At 37.3% G+C, this 19,564-nt stretch overlaps 1 protein-coding gene across 1 annotated transcript in view; it reads right to left on the bottom strand.

Annotated features, from left to right (window-relative positions):
* Positions 1 to 19,564, bottom strand: part of chchd6a (coiled-coil-helix-coiled-coil-helix domain containing 6a) — a 53,058-nt gene that overhangs the window by 27,282 nt on the left and 6,212 nt on the right. Inside the window, exon 5 of the mRNA XM_026368420.1 lies at positions 6,628 to 6,711. Within this exon, the coding sequence (XP_026224205.1) occupies positions 6,628 to 6,711 (84 nt within the window). The remainder of the gene's footprint in view (positions 1 to 6,627; positions 6,712 to 19,564) is intronic.

Consider the following 19,564-nt stretch of genomic DNA (forward strand, 5'->3'; position numbering starts at 1 on the left):
CATCAGCGGTTGCCATGGTCACACAAGTGAATTAAGGGATGTTTGCAGGATTTCTGATCAAGCAGCTGTCATCTGCTATGCATCTTACTTTTTAGACTGGCACTGAGCCATCACCATCTTCCTCTTCCTGCTGAACATATTTTATCCCCTGCTTTTCTTCCATTTTTCAAAAAGCTCTTTCAATTCCATACGCACATGACATCAACTGCAAAAAGACATTTTTAAAGAAATGACTGACTTGTAGATTATATTATCTAGTATAGCAACACACATAGGAAATTTGCCTCCTCTTCATTAACAGTTATATCTTGTTTGTAAATCAAGAAATAACTGGCATATACTTTATATATAATAAAGGTTTCCCCCCCAAAAAAAACATTTTTTTTTTAAGGATTTAATCTTGAGTCCTTGGTGACACTTTTGTTCTAACCTCATCTTTGGATACAGATTAAATAGAAAAGGCAAGTTATTCACTAGATATATGGCATTTTGATATATATGGCATCAAACTGCACTCTAAACCACCTAATGCTGGAACAAGAGAAAAAAACAATCACTAAAGTCAAAGAGACATCATCTGGGGAATGTGAATGTCTGACCAAAATTCTATGACAATTATAGTTACATACATATTGGTTATATTCATTTAAATCTGTAATAGCTGAACCCTACATTGACACCATTTGGGTCTTAACAGTATTTAGTCCAGCTAATTTTGAATTATTCAGCTGTCAGGACTTTGAGTTTAGGCCACCTGCAGCCTCTTAAATGCTCCTTCCATCTTGTCCTACCTGCTGATTATGTTCACTCACTCTCCACAATACAGACCCTTCTCTTTTTCTCATCTCTGTCAATGTTGCTTGGCCATATCAATCTCTACTTCAGTCAGAATAGATGCTCTCAACATCATGGCAGCACTCATACTTGTTTTTGTATTTTCTCGTGCTTTCCGTTTGAATACTCAAGTAATGACAGTGGTGATGTACAGTATGTTCAATCTTTTGAGAAAATGTATAACTGCTGGACCAAGGTTAGTGATCAAGGAGTGGAGAAATGTGTACATGGCACAGAAAAATGGCCATTGAAACTTGCAAAACATAAAAAAGCATAGAACCAAGAAACTCAGCCAGTGTGTGGTGTCAACAGCTTGTTAGCTGTGAAAAGGTGGTAAAGGCTGTACTTTAAGGTCCTCAGCCATCAATAGCCAAACAGGTTTCTGCTTCCCTGCTGATTATGATTGCAGCCATTCTCCCAGGCTGTCTAAACATGTTTCCAACAACCCTACAACTGTGGGGAGAAATTCCTTAAATTTAGTGCTTGTAATTTGCTGGAGTCGATGGCAAGCTTTAAAGTAATTAGGCACATTTATTTTTACTGTTCACTGGATGTAGAACCTTGCACACATGTTGGTCAGAGTAAGCACTGATGAGGTTGCTCTAACCTGTTTGTGGAAAGACATAGTAAAACCACACTTACAACATGTATAACTTGGATGGTAATAAATTATACAGACACTTGCTAAAGTAAGTAAAAGCTTAATTTCTGTTCACATAAACATAAACGCACACATCACAGCTCTTTGATCCCACTGTAAAAGGAGCAGTCTTTTAACCCCCATACACTCCTACTTCAGCTAACCTTTTGGTCTGAGCTGTCAGTGGCAACAGCATTCGCTGAACAACTAAAAAGATTTTTTTATGGTTTCACACTGTTGACCCTGGATGGGCTCTGTGTGGGCTTGTATGTACGTTGTGTGTGGGAGCTTTAAGAGATAAGTCACTCTGTCATATTCTATGTCCTATATGCTGAAATGTTCTGTACATATTTCCATCCAGTTAAGCTGCTTTTGTTTGTATGTGTTATATTCTTTTCCTATAGCGTTACTCTGGAAGGGTTACAAAAGTCACTAATGGAAGACCTAGTCACCTTCATGGTCTCACTCACAATACTTGTAACATTAGCTGGGACCATATCAAAAGCAGACAATAGCTATCTACATGCAGGTGAGAACTCTGACTCCAGTGCATTCAATTCTAGCAAGGTTTAACTCATTTAAATGTTTGAGATGTAGATTTAAGTTAAGTACAGTTTAATTTTTCTAGCCCTTTTCATACAGTGGCAAGAAAAGGTATGTGAACCTGGTATTTCTGCATTAATTCGTCTTAAAATGTGATCTGATCTTCATCTAAGTCAAGAGTATTAACAAATCCAATGTGACTGAAGTAATAACACAAAAAATCTTGATCTTTCAGAATTAGCATAAGTTAAGAAAATTAGTTTGGAGGTGTGGGCTAGAGCCACTTCGACTGACAAAAACCACTAACATTTTGAGTTTTTTAAGCACAAGAAGGATACGCGAGCCATGCCATCACCAAAAGGAGCTTTCCGAGTATCTACACTCAAGAATTGTTGATTTACATAAAGCTGGAAAGGGTTACAAAGTGATGTCAAAGACTCACTAGTCTACAGTTAGGCAATCTACAAATGGAGACACTTTGGGACTGTGGCTGTTCTAAACATGGTGCAATTAAAGAAACGATATGTAAAATGTGCACTGTACTGCAGCTCTACAGTGAGCTACAGTACTGTGCAAATGTCTTAGGCCACTATTTTGTTGTTTTAATAATGGTATAACAACCACATATTCAATTCAATTCACCTTTATTTGTGTAGCATCAAATCGCAACATGTCAACATGTCACAATGTCATCTCAAGGCACTTTAAAGTGTTTAGGAATTAAGACCTTACTGTATACAGATTTATATAGAAACCCCAACAACACCACTTGAGCACGAACTAGGCGACAGTGGAGAGGAAAAACTCCTTTTAACAGAAGAAACCCCCAGCAGAACCAGACTCAGGGTGGGCGGTCATCTGCCTCGACCAGTATGTACGGTATATAGTGAGTTTGACCTCTGTAGGGAAATACTGTATGTAGAGGTCAAGCAAAACATGACTTCCCTTTCTAAAGTCAGTGTTTGGTTGGTCCATTCTGGGCTTCTAGAGAAACACTGTACCATTTCTTCTAATAGATCCCTCTAAATCTTACACACTGCACATATAAATTAAATGTATTTAATTGCTTGTTAGTAGGTTGGATCTCACAGAGTGTTTACCACTGTTGAGAAATGTGCACAAGAGCTTTTTTTGCTCAGGCAAAAATAATGAGGCAACTGGAATGTTAGCCACAACTCTGCAATGTTTAGTAAAGATAACTTATTATAAAACTCATATCTTCATCTCCAGATGGGTTCAGCCTCAGTGGAAATATTGCTAACAAGCTAAACTAATAAGCAGATTCGAAGCCCTCGGTGCAGCATATTGAGCAGATAGCTTTTCACAGGATGAAAGCGTTAAACTTTGACTCAGTCTACACAGGGCCCAGAGTGTATGCATTTCCATAAGAAAGTGCAACACAGCAGAAAAGTGAAGTTTTTTCTACAGTATTAAAAAAACTCAAGTTCTGATTATAAGGTCAAACTAGTTCTGTCATGTTTGGAACACCTACACATACACTATGCTGTTGGAGTGTGTGATTGTAAAACCATATGTATGTTAATAGACAGTACACTGCATGTGTGTGTATGTGTGTTTGCGTACACAGTAAGTGTGTATATGCAATTCTAAATAAGTCTTCTGCATCTCTGTTTGGCTAGGATTAAAGGCAATGCCACTGAACAGTATTTGGAGTAAATCAGTGTGTCTGCACGTGTATGTGTGTGCAGATATTTCTGTTGCACTATGTGGAGGCCCCTGCCGACAGCGTGTCAAGCAACCTGTCAAACTTGGAGGAGGATTATTATCTCTTTCTGTACGCTCTATTTCCACCAGCTTCAAACTATACTATGACAGGAGTGTGTAAGAAAGAGTGAGAGCAACACACTCCTGCGAGAAAGGAGAAAAAGACAAAGGAGAATTCAGACAGACATTAAAAAAGGTGCTCATGCAAGTAATAATAGATATATATTCCAAATCATTTATGTATACACATGTAAGTGTTTCTGCTGAGTTTTGTGAATGCATAATCTAGAAAATGTTAGGACAAGTGTACTTGTATCAACTGGATTATACAACAAGTGACCTCAGTAGTAGAAAAGGATACAGTCTGAACATCACACATTGTGTTTTAGGGTTTAGATGAGAAAAAAAAAATGAAATAAAAAAGAAATAACTGATTCACTTACTTAACCAGATGTCTGGTTAAAATTCACTTCTATCCTGCCTGTGTCTGTCAATTCTCTGTAGTAGAAGACTGTGTATACAAGCCTAATACAAAACCGTGAATCTGTCTCCTTGACTCCTGTCTCCAGGTGGCAGATACTGACCTATGATCACGCTGAATCACGCTGACAACCATGCCAGCTGTTTCAAATCATTAAACCTCAATCATTGGCGATGTTTGAGCAGTTAAACAGACTAAAAACAGTGTTATGTAGCTTCTGATGCAGTCTGCAAACACACTGAGCCACGCAGATAGATACATAAATTCATATGTTTAAATACACAATACATTTACATCTCAATATACAGTATGCATGCAAAACACATCTCTGTCTGTCCCACTGTCATGCACACATACACACACACCCACACCCACAGAGAGGACTGCCTACAAACATCTTAAGCCCAACAGCAAACACAGCTTGTGCTACCCCTATGCCAGCCTGACAGTCCTCTGCTCCCTCTGCAAACCCAACCTGTTACTAATGAGACTAACTCAAATAGCTAGTCATCTGACACCAAGACAAGTGTGCATGCGTGTGTGATCCAAATATGTATAGAGACTATTCATCAAGATAATTAATGTTTGTTTAGGCTGACTGTGTGGTAATTAGAAATGATTAGAAATTTTAAAAAAAAGGAGAAGGAAGGGCAGAAGAAAGGAAGGAAGGAAAGACAAAAGGAAGGAAGGAAGGAAGTAAAAAAGAAACAAAGAAAAGAAACAAAGAAATCACCAGAGTCTAACAGAACAGGATTGGACATGCCTAGTTTCAAAAAGACCTAACCACACAAAAAAGCCTATTGCTCGAGTCGGTGACTCTATCCGCTTACTGTAGCTTATGGCAGACACTAAACACAACCTCACTCAGATGCACTAAAGTACATGTGCCACAAAGGCATTCAAGTTGTTTATTTTTTTTAAATAGTGTAGTAACCATCAAAGACTCTAAACTTGGATTTCTTTTAATTTTATAATGCCAGTCAGAAATAAGAAAATGACTAAACCGTAACAGCAATGTGAGGAATCATAAGCCTCAATGAATGACTCAGTACAGTATAATGTACCCTCTGCAACAAGCAGATGGACCACAGGAAGCAACACAACTCTGTAGTGACTGCACGCTGATGTCATGGTTGCCCCGTGTGACTCCATCTAATCCCAACACTCCCTTTGCAGGACAGGCTTGAATTAGGCACAGTAAACAGAACATAATACTTTTACACATTATGTCCTGTAAAGGTCTTCTCCGTCTGAGAACTGAAGGAGTGCTTCCCCTAGAGAGCCCATGTAAAGGTCCTCCTTGTGTGGTGCCTGAGACTTAACTTGAGACCAACAGCTTCCACCTTTTCTGCCTGGTAAATGTCAGACAGATAGATAAAAGGGAATCACATGGCTTGTAAGGGCTCTCTAGAGATGCCTGGGTTGGCTAAAATCTGTGTTGCCTTTTGAATCACATTTACAGACACACCTTGGGCAGTTCTTTGTACAGATTCTCCTGTACTGGTAGTACTATATCATTCTGCCTGAGCTAGTTTACATTCACTTTAGACAGTAACTGTTTACTTAAAATAATATATGCAATTTATGTATTTGGCATAATGGTATCCACTGTAGCATTGTACACAAAGCCTCTTTTACACTGCTCATTCTAATGCAGACTATTGCACCAACAATTTTCCACACACGGACCTGTATGAGCAGCATAATACCAGGAGAGGGTCATTTTGGGTAATGGGGCTTTGGGGTGGGAGGTTCTGAGTTGAGTTTTATTAAGAGACCGGGTGACTGGTGAGGGTCTTTCACTTAAAATTAGGAATTGCATTTACAACATTATGCACATGGAACACATTGTGGAACATGTTAATAATTCTTTTGGGCAGTGTGTTTGAGCAATCAGACCAGAACACTACACTGTTGGAAAAGGTACTGTGGAAACACACCTTTTTAATTTGACTGTCACTATCTCACAGTAGTACTCTCAGTTGTCAGAACTGTGTGGGCCAGATTCAGACTGCAAATAATACAAGTAACAACAGAAAGCTATGTACTTTCTGCCACTTTCCTTAGCTAAATGAGAATTAGTCCATGTGTGTGGGTGTTTGCATGGGAAATTGGAAGTGTCTTTATGCCTGCATTTCTGTGATTGTACATTAGTATGTGAGTGTTTAGGAGTGTTTTTAGGTACACAGTATGCGTGTTGCAAAGTTCAGTCTGTCCAAGTCTGAAGAAATTGCGGTTCTGTGTATGTATCTGTAGTTATAGTGGGAGTCAGTGAAAGCCTCTAATGAAGTCTTTCCAACTATGTGTTGCTGTGTGTGTGTATGTGTGTGTGTGTGTGTGTGTGTGTGTGTGTGTGTGTGTGTGTGTGTGTGTGTGTATGTGTGTGTGTGTGTTTATGTTGTACCCTCTTCTCCAGTTGTGCCAGCTGCTCCTTGTAGAAGGCATCCAGCGCTTTCAGCTGTGAATCTTTCTTCTCTAGCTGCTGAGCCTGCAAATGGACACACAGAGAAGGTTATACACTGTGTAATGGTGTTTTTTTTCGCTGCAGGGTAAAAATTTGGTCTTCACTAGCAACTCAGTTTTTTGTTTGTTGGTTTGTCATTTAAAAATTACAACAATTAATTAAGTAGTTATAAAGCGCTGGAGATGACAGACATATGCAAATGTTCACAAAAACATGCATCCGCATGCGTGACAGCATACAGCCAGACAGGCTTAAACATACACACGCAAGCAGAGTGACAGGAGAAAAAGAAGACCGAGAAGTAAAAAAATATATGTACATTATGTGAGAAGAAGGTGATTATTCATTACAAGGCAGCATTTCTCAACTACAAACTGCTCTACAAAAGAGAAACATAGAATATGTGTGATAAATGAATGCTAAATGTATTATTTTATAATAAACTATGTGAAATTATAATCCTGTTCATAAAGTTTTTAAATAGACAGCTAGTAATCTTGCTAGCTTAAAGAGCTTTTTATCCCACTGCATACACTTTATTTAATGAAATTATAGCATATGCAAAAGTGCAAAATGCCCTACATAAAGAAAAGGAAATGAGACAGCACAGAATAAAACAAAACTGTGTCACTGCACCAAACCCCACAACTGACATTAATTACATTAAAATACATCTTTTTATGTTTTTATTTTATTTTTTTGCTTTTGGAATGTATGTGGTGATTAAAATAATGTCCTTGGGGCACAGTTTAATTTACAGTACAAATGCTGCTGTATCTAAAGTTTGTCTTTTCAAAACATGAGCATTTCCAACGTTAAAAGATTATAGAAATTCATATATAATATTTACAATAGAAAAATAAATTGAGCAAAGGTAACATGTATGAAAGGGATAGGGAAATTAAGAAGCATAGAAAGTTTGGACTTAGATAAACAAGTAAGAACAAGGTATGGCAATATATTGATGAGGGAATGAAAGGAGCTTGGAACAAGGAGAGATGCAATGCTGAAAAGAGAGATAATAAGATAATATGGTGTGAGCTGGGAGGAGTTCAATTTGCCTTCTATTCAATCAAATCAAAGAGGTGTTTTTTCCCAGAAACTGCAATTTAGAAGTATTTTACCATTTCAACAGTCAAGGATGTTGCTTTAATAGGAATTATTAGCAGTAACTCTAATCAGCACATTAAACATAGCCTGAACTTTTTAAAGTGGGCTCAATCTGTTCAAGGGGACAAGAGGGCAATAAAACACTGAGTTTGAAATCATCGGAATAGATTAAATAAACAGAAGAGCAGGGATTTAAAGATAGTGATAAAGATTACCATCACTTCTATCTCATCTGCAGACTAGAGAGGTTGGGGAAATACAAAGAAAGAACACAGAAGGCAGAGAAACAAGACAGGATTAAGAAAATAGGACTAAGATGGAGGAAGACAGTAAGTAGATAGAGCTCAATCAATGGACAGTTAGTAAGGTTAGATATGTCAATTATGAATTTCATTGCAGGTAAACATATACTTGCTGCAGTTAATCACTAATGCTTTTTGAGAAACATGTATTTCTACAGGATTCATCTCTAGAAAAAACTTCACACTAAACCCCATATTTACAAAAAAGATTGATAATAAACAATAATATATTAATGTAAGACAGAAGACTGTCTCCTAATAGCCAATGTGACAATTGGCTGTATTAAATTGGAATGTATGTGGTGATTAAGCCAGAAAACATTTGACTTATGCACCGGGTTTCATAGTAGTACTGGCTGCGGGTCACAGGGAGGTGGAGTTGGATGGTCTAACCCCACTCACATCGATGCAGAGACTGTCCAAAGGCACTCACATCTATTCTAGTTTAAGACCTATAGAGAGTTTCATACCCAATGTATTTCATCCTAGCAACCTGCACCTCTAAATTGCCACTACACGCAATTACATATTGGTTAAAAAGGTAAAGTGAAACTACATTTACTATTTTAAATAGATACATTTCTTAAAATAATTTCCACTCCAGCATTACATTGGTCAAGTATCATGGTTTTAGTTAGTATATGTCATTATACAGAATTGCATAAAATGTTAAATAACATGTCCAGACATATTTTAAGGCAATAAAAGACTAATAACTAAATAATAAATAAATAAATTTTAATGGAGCTGTTTCCTCAGACAATTAATGTGTTACTCTTTGCCAAACCTCATGCAAGGTACTGTTCCTAAAGTTAAAATACTAAAGTTTAAATAAGTTGAGCACATGTAGTTCATCAACCATTTTCAGACCAGATGGGAATGTCACATTGGAAAATTCAATACGTAGAAATTTTAAATAATAACTACAAACTATCTCTGAGATTGACTGGCTGTCAGACGCAATTTGAACTATGCTAATGTGCTATATCTTACACATCTGGTAAACCAAGCAAATTAATGCCAATCAATATTTTTAAAGCATTATTGTCACAGGTCTGCACTCGCACTGCAAAGTAGCGTCGTCGAGAAAAACAGAGGTGAAGAGAGTCTACACACACAAATACACACACAAAGAGGGAGGAAGATTCATCATAATTATCAGGGCTGCTGAACGCCAAATCAAATCAGAGCCGATCGTCTGTGTTTCATAAACAGACCTTAACTGAGGAGAGACAAAGAGCGAAAGTGCTTCTGATGTCAGAGAGACTGACTGTCAGTTGAAAAGCTGCAGCTGGTGCATGTTAATACAGGTGGAAAAAGCTACTGAAATTGTTCATGTGGTAATTTTATATGTTAGACAAGTATCCGTTTGGCGGGGATTAAGAAGAATCAGAATGGATTTAATTAGAGAAACAGAGCTCTCCTTCCTATCTGACTCTCTGTCTCTCTCTCTCTGTTGGTGCTGTTTTAATTTGTAGTCTGAGAAAAAACTGCAAGTGAATCAGATGACTCCTCTGGTGTCCCTCCAGGGACCTGCGAGTCTACGGTAGATAACAGCCAGCCAGGCATGACTTTACATGCACAACACACACACCAGGACACAAATACACAGAAGATGGCTGAGGCTTACATGGTGATGTTTCATTAGTCTGTCTCTCTTTGGGATACCTGGAATTGTCTGTTTGTATCTATCTTTCATGTCATCAATCTTTATTGTTTGTACTAATGTGTGTCAACGGGTCCATCTGTAATACTGTCCTTTTGCCTTAGACTGTGTTTAAACTCACATTAGCACTGCACAAATGTAATGCAGTCACCTCATTTATTTGAGTCTACCAGTCCACTGTCAGAGTGAGGGTGCCAAAGCAGAAGGATGTAGCAAAATAATTGCAGGATCACTTTAGTTTGGCTTAGTTTGTGTCAGTGTAATTTACCATCATCCTGCATGCTAAGATAAACAGAACTGACAAACATCCCCTTTTTTTTTTTTTTTTTGAATACTTCCACACGATATTCATTGGATAAGCCTTTACATCAGAATATGTTACTGTGGTAGATAAGTTTATGATTGTGAAATACAAGCAGCATTTACATGTAAACCTCTCCTTGCAAAATCAATGCAGCACTGACTGTTGGCCATATTGATAGTGACTGATTGATGGTTTGACACATCATATTGACACAACATATTATCTGGATACCGACTCAAATGTATGCATTTCTTTCTTTCTTTCTTTCTGCTAACATTTATAGGGTTGGTTAAAATATTTCATTTAAAAAATTCACTCATTCAAATTCTGATTCTGCTTATACATTCCAGTTCTTATTGGTTGTGTGATGGTTTCAATTACAAAATTGTAAAAAAAAAAAAAAAAGAAATAAATGCCTTCTGTTAAACAGGTAACATTCCAAAAGGTAATCTTTTACTATACAAGCACCCTGCAATTGTGTTTTTGTTTTTTTTATTCCTACTTTCTTTTAACCTTGCCTAACATTCCCAACCTCAAGTGTTTATCTGAATCATTTTGGTCAGTCTATTACTTAAATATGAATTCACTTAGCCCTAGCCTTGCTCGACATGTGATTCCAGAGATATTGATCAGTCAATTCATGTTAGTGTGTTAGTCAGACTGAAATATCTCAACAATTACCAGATGGATTGCCTTGACCCTGTGTACAATATGTATTCTTTGTCATAGACATAGCTTTGTTATGGGGTAGCCCTGTTTTTACCTAGGTAATCAGGTTACAGTCAGCTTTCTCAAGTAAGCTTATTTCTTAACTTTCATGTAAAGTGTAAACCTGGTTTCCATAATCAGGGTACAGGATTAGAGACACTACTAGATAAATAAATAAATCTACTAATTCTACTACTTCAGAGAGGAGCAGCTAAATGAAAGATGGGTTTTTATTAATGTTTCAAAAGGTCACTCTTGACATTGTTTTTCTTTAATTTGGACATTTCACACTATGAAAATGGCTGTTATGGCTGTCTGCCCGTCTCCCTCACAGAGCTGTCAGTCAGCTTTCCCCACTCATAAAAAAAAGAAAATGTAAACAATGCTTCCAAAATAAACCCAAGATAGCAGAGAAATCAGATTACTCATCTACTGTTTGCATACTGTATCAGACCCTTACTTTCAGACTATACAACACAACTCATTGTGCAGGCTTTGGTCATATCTCATCTAGACTACTGTCATGTCTTACTAATGGGGTTACCAGCATGCACCATCAAACCTCTCCAGATGATCCAAAATGCAGCAGCACATCTAATTTTTTGTCAGCCAAAAGGAACACGTTAAATTTTTCTTTTAGAAATACAATACTTAGCAGTGTGCTCTTGGATGTGCATCAAAATTACACTGTTGTCAGCAGAGGAGGTATTTAAGTTAAGATAGATATTGTGTAAAGGAAAATAAATTGAGTGAAATGTAACTTTAAAAGCACTATTAAACAACAATAGAGTAGGAATAGTAGTAAGAATACTATCTGTAGGTTATCTTTAAGTAGAGATCTATGATCTGGTTTATCATTGCGTTCTAATACTTTATTAGATATACAACCCATTCTCCTCTCACACTTTAAAAATACTTTAAATATCCTAAAAAATTCAAATTAAAAAAATGACAAGATCTTACAGTATATGGTTGAGAAAAAATTAAAACAGGAAATTGAAGAATCAAGAGGAAGACCAAATGCATTACAAATGTAAACACCTGCAGAAAATAACTTCAGTTCTTATGAAGTTATATAACCAAATTTCGTAGCTGCTACCTATGAGCTAAACAACTTACAAACTTAATCACATATTCTTCCTGCTCCAGTCACATTCTTCATATTACTCAATTCTATAGCTAGTGGTACAGTACAGTGTGAAGGATCCATTCAGATGCTACAGACAGAGAAAAAACTTGCAAAAGAGTAAAGCCAGCAAATATGAGAAATTTACTAAAAATGACGAAAAAAAAAAAGTTAACAAACAGACAATAAAAAAATGACTAAGTCAGACGATACAAAAACTTATTAGGAGTCGGTGAACTAAGCAGGAACAAGGAACCAGCAATTTTAAAGTTTAGGTAAGTTTAAGTTAAGTTTAAGTTCTAATTATTGAAATGCAGTTGTACTAGCTAATTGGGGCTAAAATTGTAGAAATAAGTCACGACAGTCAGTTCCACAAGGCTAAAGTTTAACATGTACACCACACAGACCAAACCTAGGCACCAAGGATGAGCGACTTAACACCAAAGCTTTATCACAAGAGCCTGATATACGCAAATTGTGTGAATAAAAGAAATTTGCAGTGGAAAGTGACTTATTTAGATTTTTATGACACTTTTGTGTTAGTTTCATTTTCAGTTCAGTGTGATCTCTCCCTCAGTCAACGGTCTGCAGGCATTTGTTATGCACATGAACTCTCTGGGTGAAATCTACCTTGGGAAAACTTCCTCACTATTTAAATAGCTCCCTTTTTTAGATACTAAACACTCTGTTTTGACTCTGGGCCTCTGTTGTCGTAGAGCTAGGAAATGTCAAAGCATTACATACCAAATAACACATTCATAAATGTAAACATAATGGCATTTCTTCCTTTGCAATTTGATATCTAAACTGCTTTTCCTGTTGACACCACAGTGATCAAAGTCAACTTTTTCTGTCAGTGTCCCCCCAGCTGCTCCAAACTCTAACTTCACCTGTCCCAGACCTAATGACCATGGTCCCAAATTAAGACCTTTTGTTAAGTTTGGCGTTATAAATGTAGTAATATAATCTAATATTACAAACTCACCATGAAAGTTCTGCTGTTATTTTCTGACCTTGTGTGAATAAAAACTTACAATTAGTAAATTCTACTTTCCAATTTCGACTTTCTTAAAATCTGTTTTTTTAAACACACTGTCGACTTACTCTTTACTAAGACATGTTATCAAAATTATGTGAAAGAAGTCTGTTTGGCCATTCTTTGTTTCATCTTTGCCAGTTGGCTGCAGCGGTCAACTTTACGCTGCCAGTTATACCTTGGCATGGACCAAGCAATCACACTGAGATGTTGGTGTTGGTCCATTCCAGAACAACTCTGGTGCGATTTACTAGTAGTGAGGAGACAACAGTGCCACAGGACTATGTTGAAAAGATATCATAAACTCTAGGATTTTAAAAGCTACACAATTGAGTTGCCTATATCCTGAGTCACATTATTGTAGGACATGTCACCTGCTTTGTCTGTATACTGAGCCCACTGGGAGTCTCAAAACATGTTTATATCCAATATGTGGCACATTATCATAGGCCTCTGCAGAAAATGCTTTTTAGGACCACATGGCATTTTTGTATTGCAATAATGCAAACGACCACTGAGATTAATTGACAGCATGGGAGTTCATCCAGCTCACTTGTCTAACCGGTCTTTTAGTTTGTGCTTTGGTCTAGACCAAGGCAAGTGACCAGTGATCGGAAAACTGTTTTTTACAGTGCTACAGCTCTGGTCTACAGCAGCAACATCATAGGGTAGATTTTGAGTCCACACTGTAGAGACAACAGATGGCAACTGGCTGAGCTGTTAGTCAGTGCGTCTGTCGAGTAGATGCCACACCGATATCTAAGAAGGGCCAACTTCCTGATCCAGCGCAGAGGAACACATGAGGAGCACATCCGAGGCAAGCAAACCAACGTTAACAGTTCATTGGATCATCAACACAACATGGGCATCGAATACTAGTGTTTGGGCTTGCGAGCATGCCTGGGACAGACATGTATAGATATAAACTCACACATTTCAGGTTTCCCCTCTGGGTAGTGTGTGTGCTGTGTTGCCATCTGATAGCAGCAGCAGTCTGTTCATCCAATCCCTCTTTTTCCCCCCCTCTCTTTATTTACTCTGCCACATTTATTTAACACATAGCTCGCAGCGAGGCAATAAATTAGCACTCAATAATAATCTTACTGATAATTACAGCAAAGCAGCTACACAGTGGAATGAGTTGGACAATATGGGTTACTTGTCCAACTCGTCTCCATCTGCCATCCCTCCTCTCCTCCCACCTATACTGTGGTTTTATTCTCATCGCTTCCTCTTCTATGTGTCAACCCCCCCTTGCAATGTAAACAGGTTGCAGAATGTAGTCTATAAATATGGATGTGTTTTCAGTTAAAATAAATAGACTTTTATGTAACAGCAGTATTAGAGTTGTGCAGATAAATAGTAATAAGTAATTCCGTTATCCAAATATTAATACTTAGTACTCCCCCGGGGATATTCGTGAACAGGCAGATGCACTACCAAAAGGATACAAGGATGCTTAAAACCGAATATGTGATTGGGATATGTTTTGTTGTAGTTTTTGTACATTTAGCATTGCAAATAACAATGCCCCTAAAGTGCATCAAAAAACCTATTGTTCAATGTACAAAATTTGATGACCATCCATACTTAGAATATTTATTAGTTTTAATTATTGCTGTAAGACTTGATTACACAACCATTTCAGTTTTGATGACTATGTAAAAATCCATCCATTCAAGTGTCCCAGTAAATCATGACAGTGAGCCAGTGTGCACAATACCAGGATCCTGAAAATGAAGCAGCTAAAAGGGATTCTGCTATCATTCATTTCCTTTACACCTGTGCTTTTCCTACTGTGACATGTCAAAATGTCTTTTCATAAAAAGGCCTGTTCAGCTGTAATTTAAATTTTGTCTAAGCCCAATTTTGAAAGGATTTTATATTTTTACTTGTTCATGATTTAATAATAGTATATCATGCAATAATAAAATATCCCAGCATTGGAGAACACTGTGACACTTTTCAACTTTCCGAGATCTATTACAGTATATAGCATGATAACACTGTTACATCCTTTAACATGAACAGTACCTCATCTAATGTGAAAATATTACTTTTGTCAATTACAGACCAAAGTAACTGTGCCAGAGAACAGTTTTTTTTTTTGCATCAACAGAGTTGTTAATAAATTTAGACTGAGGTTATCTGCTCTGATGTATGTTCTTTTCTCAGTCTGTTCTGTTTTTCCTCAGTCTGCCATGTAGCAAGATTTGCTGGACTTCCTGTCCGTCTCCCTGCTTCTTGGCTCGTCTTTCCGTACTATCTGACAGTGCAGTTGGAGGAAGGTGGCTTTTGAGCACACAGGCAGCCTAATAGCTTTACATGCAGAGCCATGTCAGTTCCTGCAGATTACAATTACTGATACAACTGCAGGCTTATCTGTACCTCAGCCTCCTCCTCCTCCTCATCTACCCATTCCTTCACTCACCTCTTTCCCTTCATTTCCTTCAATGCCACTCCTGCCATCTCCCCATCTCTTCAGCACCGTAGTTCTCCTCAATTTTTTTGGTCACTCTTGTTCACCCCTATTTTCTTTAACATTTCTCTTTTTACTTCTTAATTCCTTGTTCCTGTATCCTTATTTTTCCCCAAATACTAGGAAAAGCAGTGTGATTACTGAGTACACGTCTCACTGAATGTCTGTGAGTATAAAAAGAATTTATTTAGTAAATGCATTAATACAAAATCAAAGCATATACTGTCTCTTTTGTATTCAGACAGTGATGTGCATGAATGATGCAAATCAACTGAAAGTCAAGACAAAACCTACTAAGTAAATCAGCTCATTTAACCTGTTTTTCACTCATCTAAATGGCATAATAGCAGTGTGTTACCATATGTCTGACTAAATAAGCAGTCAGAGGAGTACATGATAAAACATCAAGCAATTCAGCTCATATGTACTGCTATAATGAGGCATGTCCCCATCTGCCTCATTTTCAAGCGTGTGTGTGCGAGTGCGCGCGAACATGAACACAGCTGTTTCTCTCACACCCTTAGCAAAAAATCGGAATGAGTTTCCTGTGTAAGACAGAGACAACACTGTCGCGCCATCAGCAGCAAATCTCCAGCTGATTACATGGATTTAGGTATAAACAAGAGAGGCATGTTTGTCCAATAAGAGCCAACATCTGGCTCATTCCAGCAGGGCCACTTGACAAACAGTTACAAGAGAGATCCTATGCTATCTTGGTCTGGAGTAGTACTGCTGGAGCATTGGGAACATTAGGAATTTAAAATAATGTTTGGCCCTATGGTCTCTTTTGTAAAGCAGTGGTGTAACTGTTATTAGGGTATACTTGTAATGGGTATTAGTCATCGGCTGATCAGATATTTCCTCCCTTCTTGGCTTAAGTGGGTCTACCATAGGAATAAAGTATCTAGCATTCCTCACAGCAGCAGTGCTTGTGAGATGTTCAGGGACACTGTGGAGTGTAAGTCATCAAACTCTTTATTTTAAGCTGTTTTCATAATTAATTAAATGGTCACTTGAGTTCAGCATATTTGTGTCTCATTAGTAATTATACATTATTGCACTTTAGTTTTATCAAAAAGAGAAAAATAGCAAAAACATTGCAGCATAAAATTTTTACCATCAGCCTCCTTGCTCTCAAATAATTGGAATGGGCATCAGCCGCTGAAAAAACATGTTTATTTCAGTGCTTCCTTAAGGTTGAGTAAAAGATGCTGCATGTACATTTTGTTACATAAAAAAAATGAGGAAGCATTTGCATTGGCACATATAGTCTCTTATAGTTAGACATTGAAATGTGCAATAAACACTGAATTGTATACACAGCTAAAATTTGTGATATTAAAATCACAGAATAAACTATTAACATTATAAGATGATAGAATGACAAATCAGTATGAATCAGTTTTGTGGTTTTAATAAGGTTGAAAACCATTGAGGTTTACTATAAATTTTCAGGAATTAGATATACTGTACTCTGTAAACTTTCATGAAACAAAAGCACTATCTCTATAGCCGAAGTTACTCCAACGCATTATTAAACCATTATTGAACCTATACACACTACTAACTGTAGCCTCTTCATGGGCACCTACAGGTGGATGTACTATCAATAAGTTATGTTAAAAACACTGGACTATATTGTACATACTGTATTATATAAATATAAAACACCGTTTCATCCTTAGGGAAATAGGAAATCTGGTGTGAACATTTCAGCATGGAGCAATAGCACCTCCACTCATTGAGAGGACCTTTACCACCTCTACAAACCAATATCCAAAAGTAAACTCTGTCTATAGAAACACAGCAATTCCATGTGCTGTATATGACACCTCCTCCAAAAGCAATGGCTTTGTGGGATTTATCACACTACTAACCTGAAAAACTAACCTACAGTTTTTCCTGCACACACAGTATAAAGTTTGTTTGCAAGTGTAGAGATAACTGTGGTTCTTAAACTATGTTTCAATGGTAGACACACTGCAGGAGTGGTTAGATTTTACTAATAACTTCTGATGTAAGCTGAGTAATACAGAAGACAAAGTTTAATTTATTTATTATTTGTTGTCTTTTAGAGACAACTTTCTTTTGGTATTAACTTCTATAGCCTGATGCATGCAAATGGAGCACTGCTGTCTAAATTATAAAAAAATGAGAAAACTAGGCTAAAATTGTATATTCCCTGCTACATAGCACATTTTACTTTTAATGGCCCACATAAGGATTATTATTAGGCCAGCAAAAAACTCCAAGCCTACTTAGGGTTTTTTGACAGTCACCATTTATTACTGTCATGGACCACAAATGGAAAAATCTTGCTCGGTCAATTCTTACAATTTTCAAATAATTTGGAACAATGCAGTTATGTTCTTGCAATTATTTTATAAAAAAATTAGATTAAGAATTTTAGCAGCTCTTGGTGTGCGTTATGTCCCTAATGTCTCTTTGTCATTTCCTTTCTCCTGTAGTTGTGTTTCCTCCTCTCTGTCTCCCTCTCTCTGTTCTCCTCTACTGGTATCCTGGCCTTTAGAGCTGTATATCTCAAGAGTGCAGTTACTGGTCCTACCAACCTGCCCAGTATTTTGCTGCTTGTGTCATTGTTTTATGTTGCCTGCTGTTCTTTTCTCTCTCCTCTTTCCACTCACCCCAAACGGCCAAGGCAGATGGCCACCCAACCTGAGCTGGAGTTTTTCCTCTCCACCGTCACCTAGTGCTGCTCAAGTGGTGTTGATGGGTTTTCTATATAATTCTGTATAAAGTTATATTTGTAGGGTCTTACAACTTAAACACTGTAAAGTGCCTTGAGATGACTTCTGTTGTGAATTGGCGCTATACAAACAAAACTGAATTTAATTAAAGACTAGCATAATTTCAATATTACAATAAAATGTTCCGTCATTAGCAGAAATGAAAGGTCAGGAGGAGATTAAGTAGACAGGATTAACACTGGGATCATGTGAAATAATATATGTTATTGGTGTTTTGGTGAATTTCACACTAATAAAATGTAACTTAATATTATCCATGATGGACACAGAGATAAGTGGCACACAGATAAAGAGACAAAGAAAAATAGAGGAAGCTGCTTCTATCTTTATGCTAAATCTCTGAAACATAGAATATGATGTTGTTGCCATCTAGTGCCACTTGAAGGAAGTGAAGGAGTACATACATCTGTATTTTAATCACTACAAGTCTACTGCACCACTGCATCTCAAATCATGCTTATTACTAGGGGCATGTGTTTTGTATTTCACTGAAGTGGAATTCCAGTGATAGACTGCAACCACACACTGACTTTCAATTCCTGGCTGTGAGGTGCTAAAAATTTTTGCTGGAAAGTATCAAGGTAATTAAATGCAGCTGACAACTAAGATAATTGTACCTAACTGCAACAGGTATTCTCAAAATGTGAGATATAGAAATATATTCCAAAATTACTATAACTACATAAAATGTATATCATACAGTAATTCTGAGTACAATTTTGTAATTTTTAAAAACAGATTCACCTGTGATAATACTTGTGTTCAAACTATGAGGAGGTATGGATGGCATTTTGTAAAAGGACAGCTAATAAAATAGGCTCCTTAATTCTTCTATGAGAACAGAGTTAGCGAGAAAGAAATTTTCCATATGCTAATGTGACTTATAACCTTTTTTTTTTTGCTTTCAAAAGGCGCCAAAAGGCCATTAATACATTACAAAAAAAAGAATCCTTTTTAGCCATTTAGTCGGACTTGCTTCCTTTCTTTCCATTCGCCCGTTCGCCTCTCTTATTCTGAAATTAATCTGCAGAAGATTTGCCATTAACAAAGACTATTCAGAGAGCGCAGCCCAGTGGGTGAAGGCCTTAGCTGAAAGATGAAGAAAAGGCCAGAAAAATTGCAGGATCAGGCAGTTCACTGGAAAGGGGACAATAGATAGAAGGAAATGAGTGAGTGAGTGAAAGGCGAGGAAAAGGAAGAGGCAACTAAATAGCAAATGCCACGCATCATTGTCTGGCTCTCTCTCACTTGACTCAGTGCTATGCCCACGCACACAGGACAGGAAGCACTTAGTCACCTGTAGGACACTCTCTTCCCTCTTTTCACACCTTTGTTCCACCCTCAAGGCTAATCTCTGCACCTTGTTTCTGTCCGCTCC

The sequence above is a fragment of the Anabas testudineus genome, chromosome 7 (assembly GCF_900324465.2).
Source record: "Anabas testudineus chromosome 7, fAnaTes1.2, whole genome shotgun sequence".
Lineage (NCBI taxonomy): Eukaryota > Metazoa > Chordata > Actinopteri > Anabantiformes > Anabantidae > Anabas > Anabas testudineus.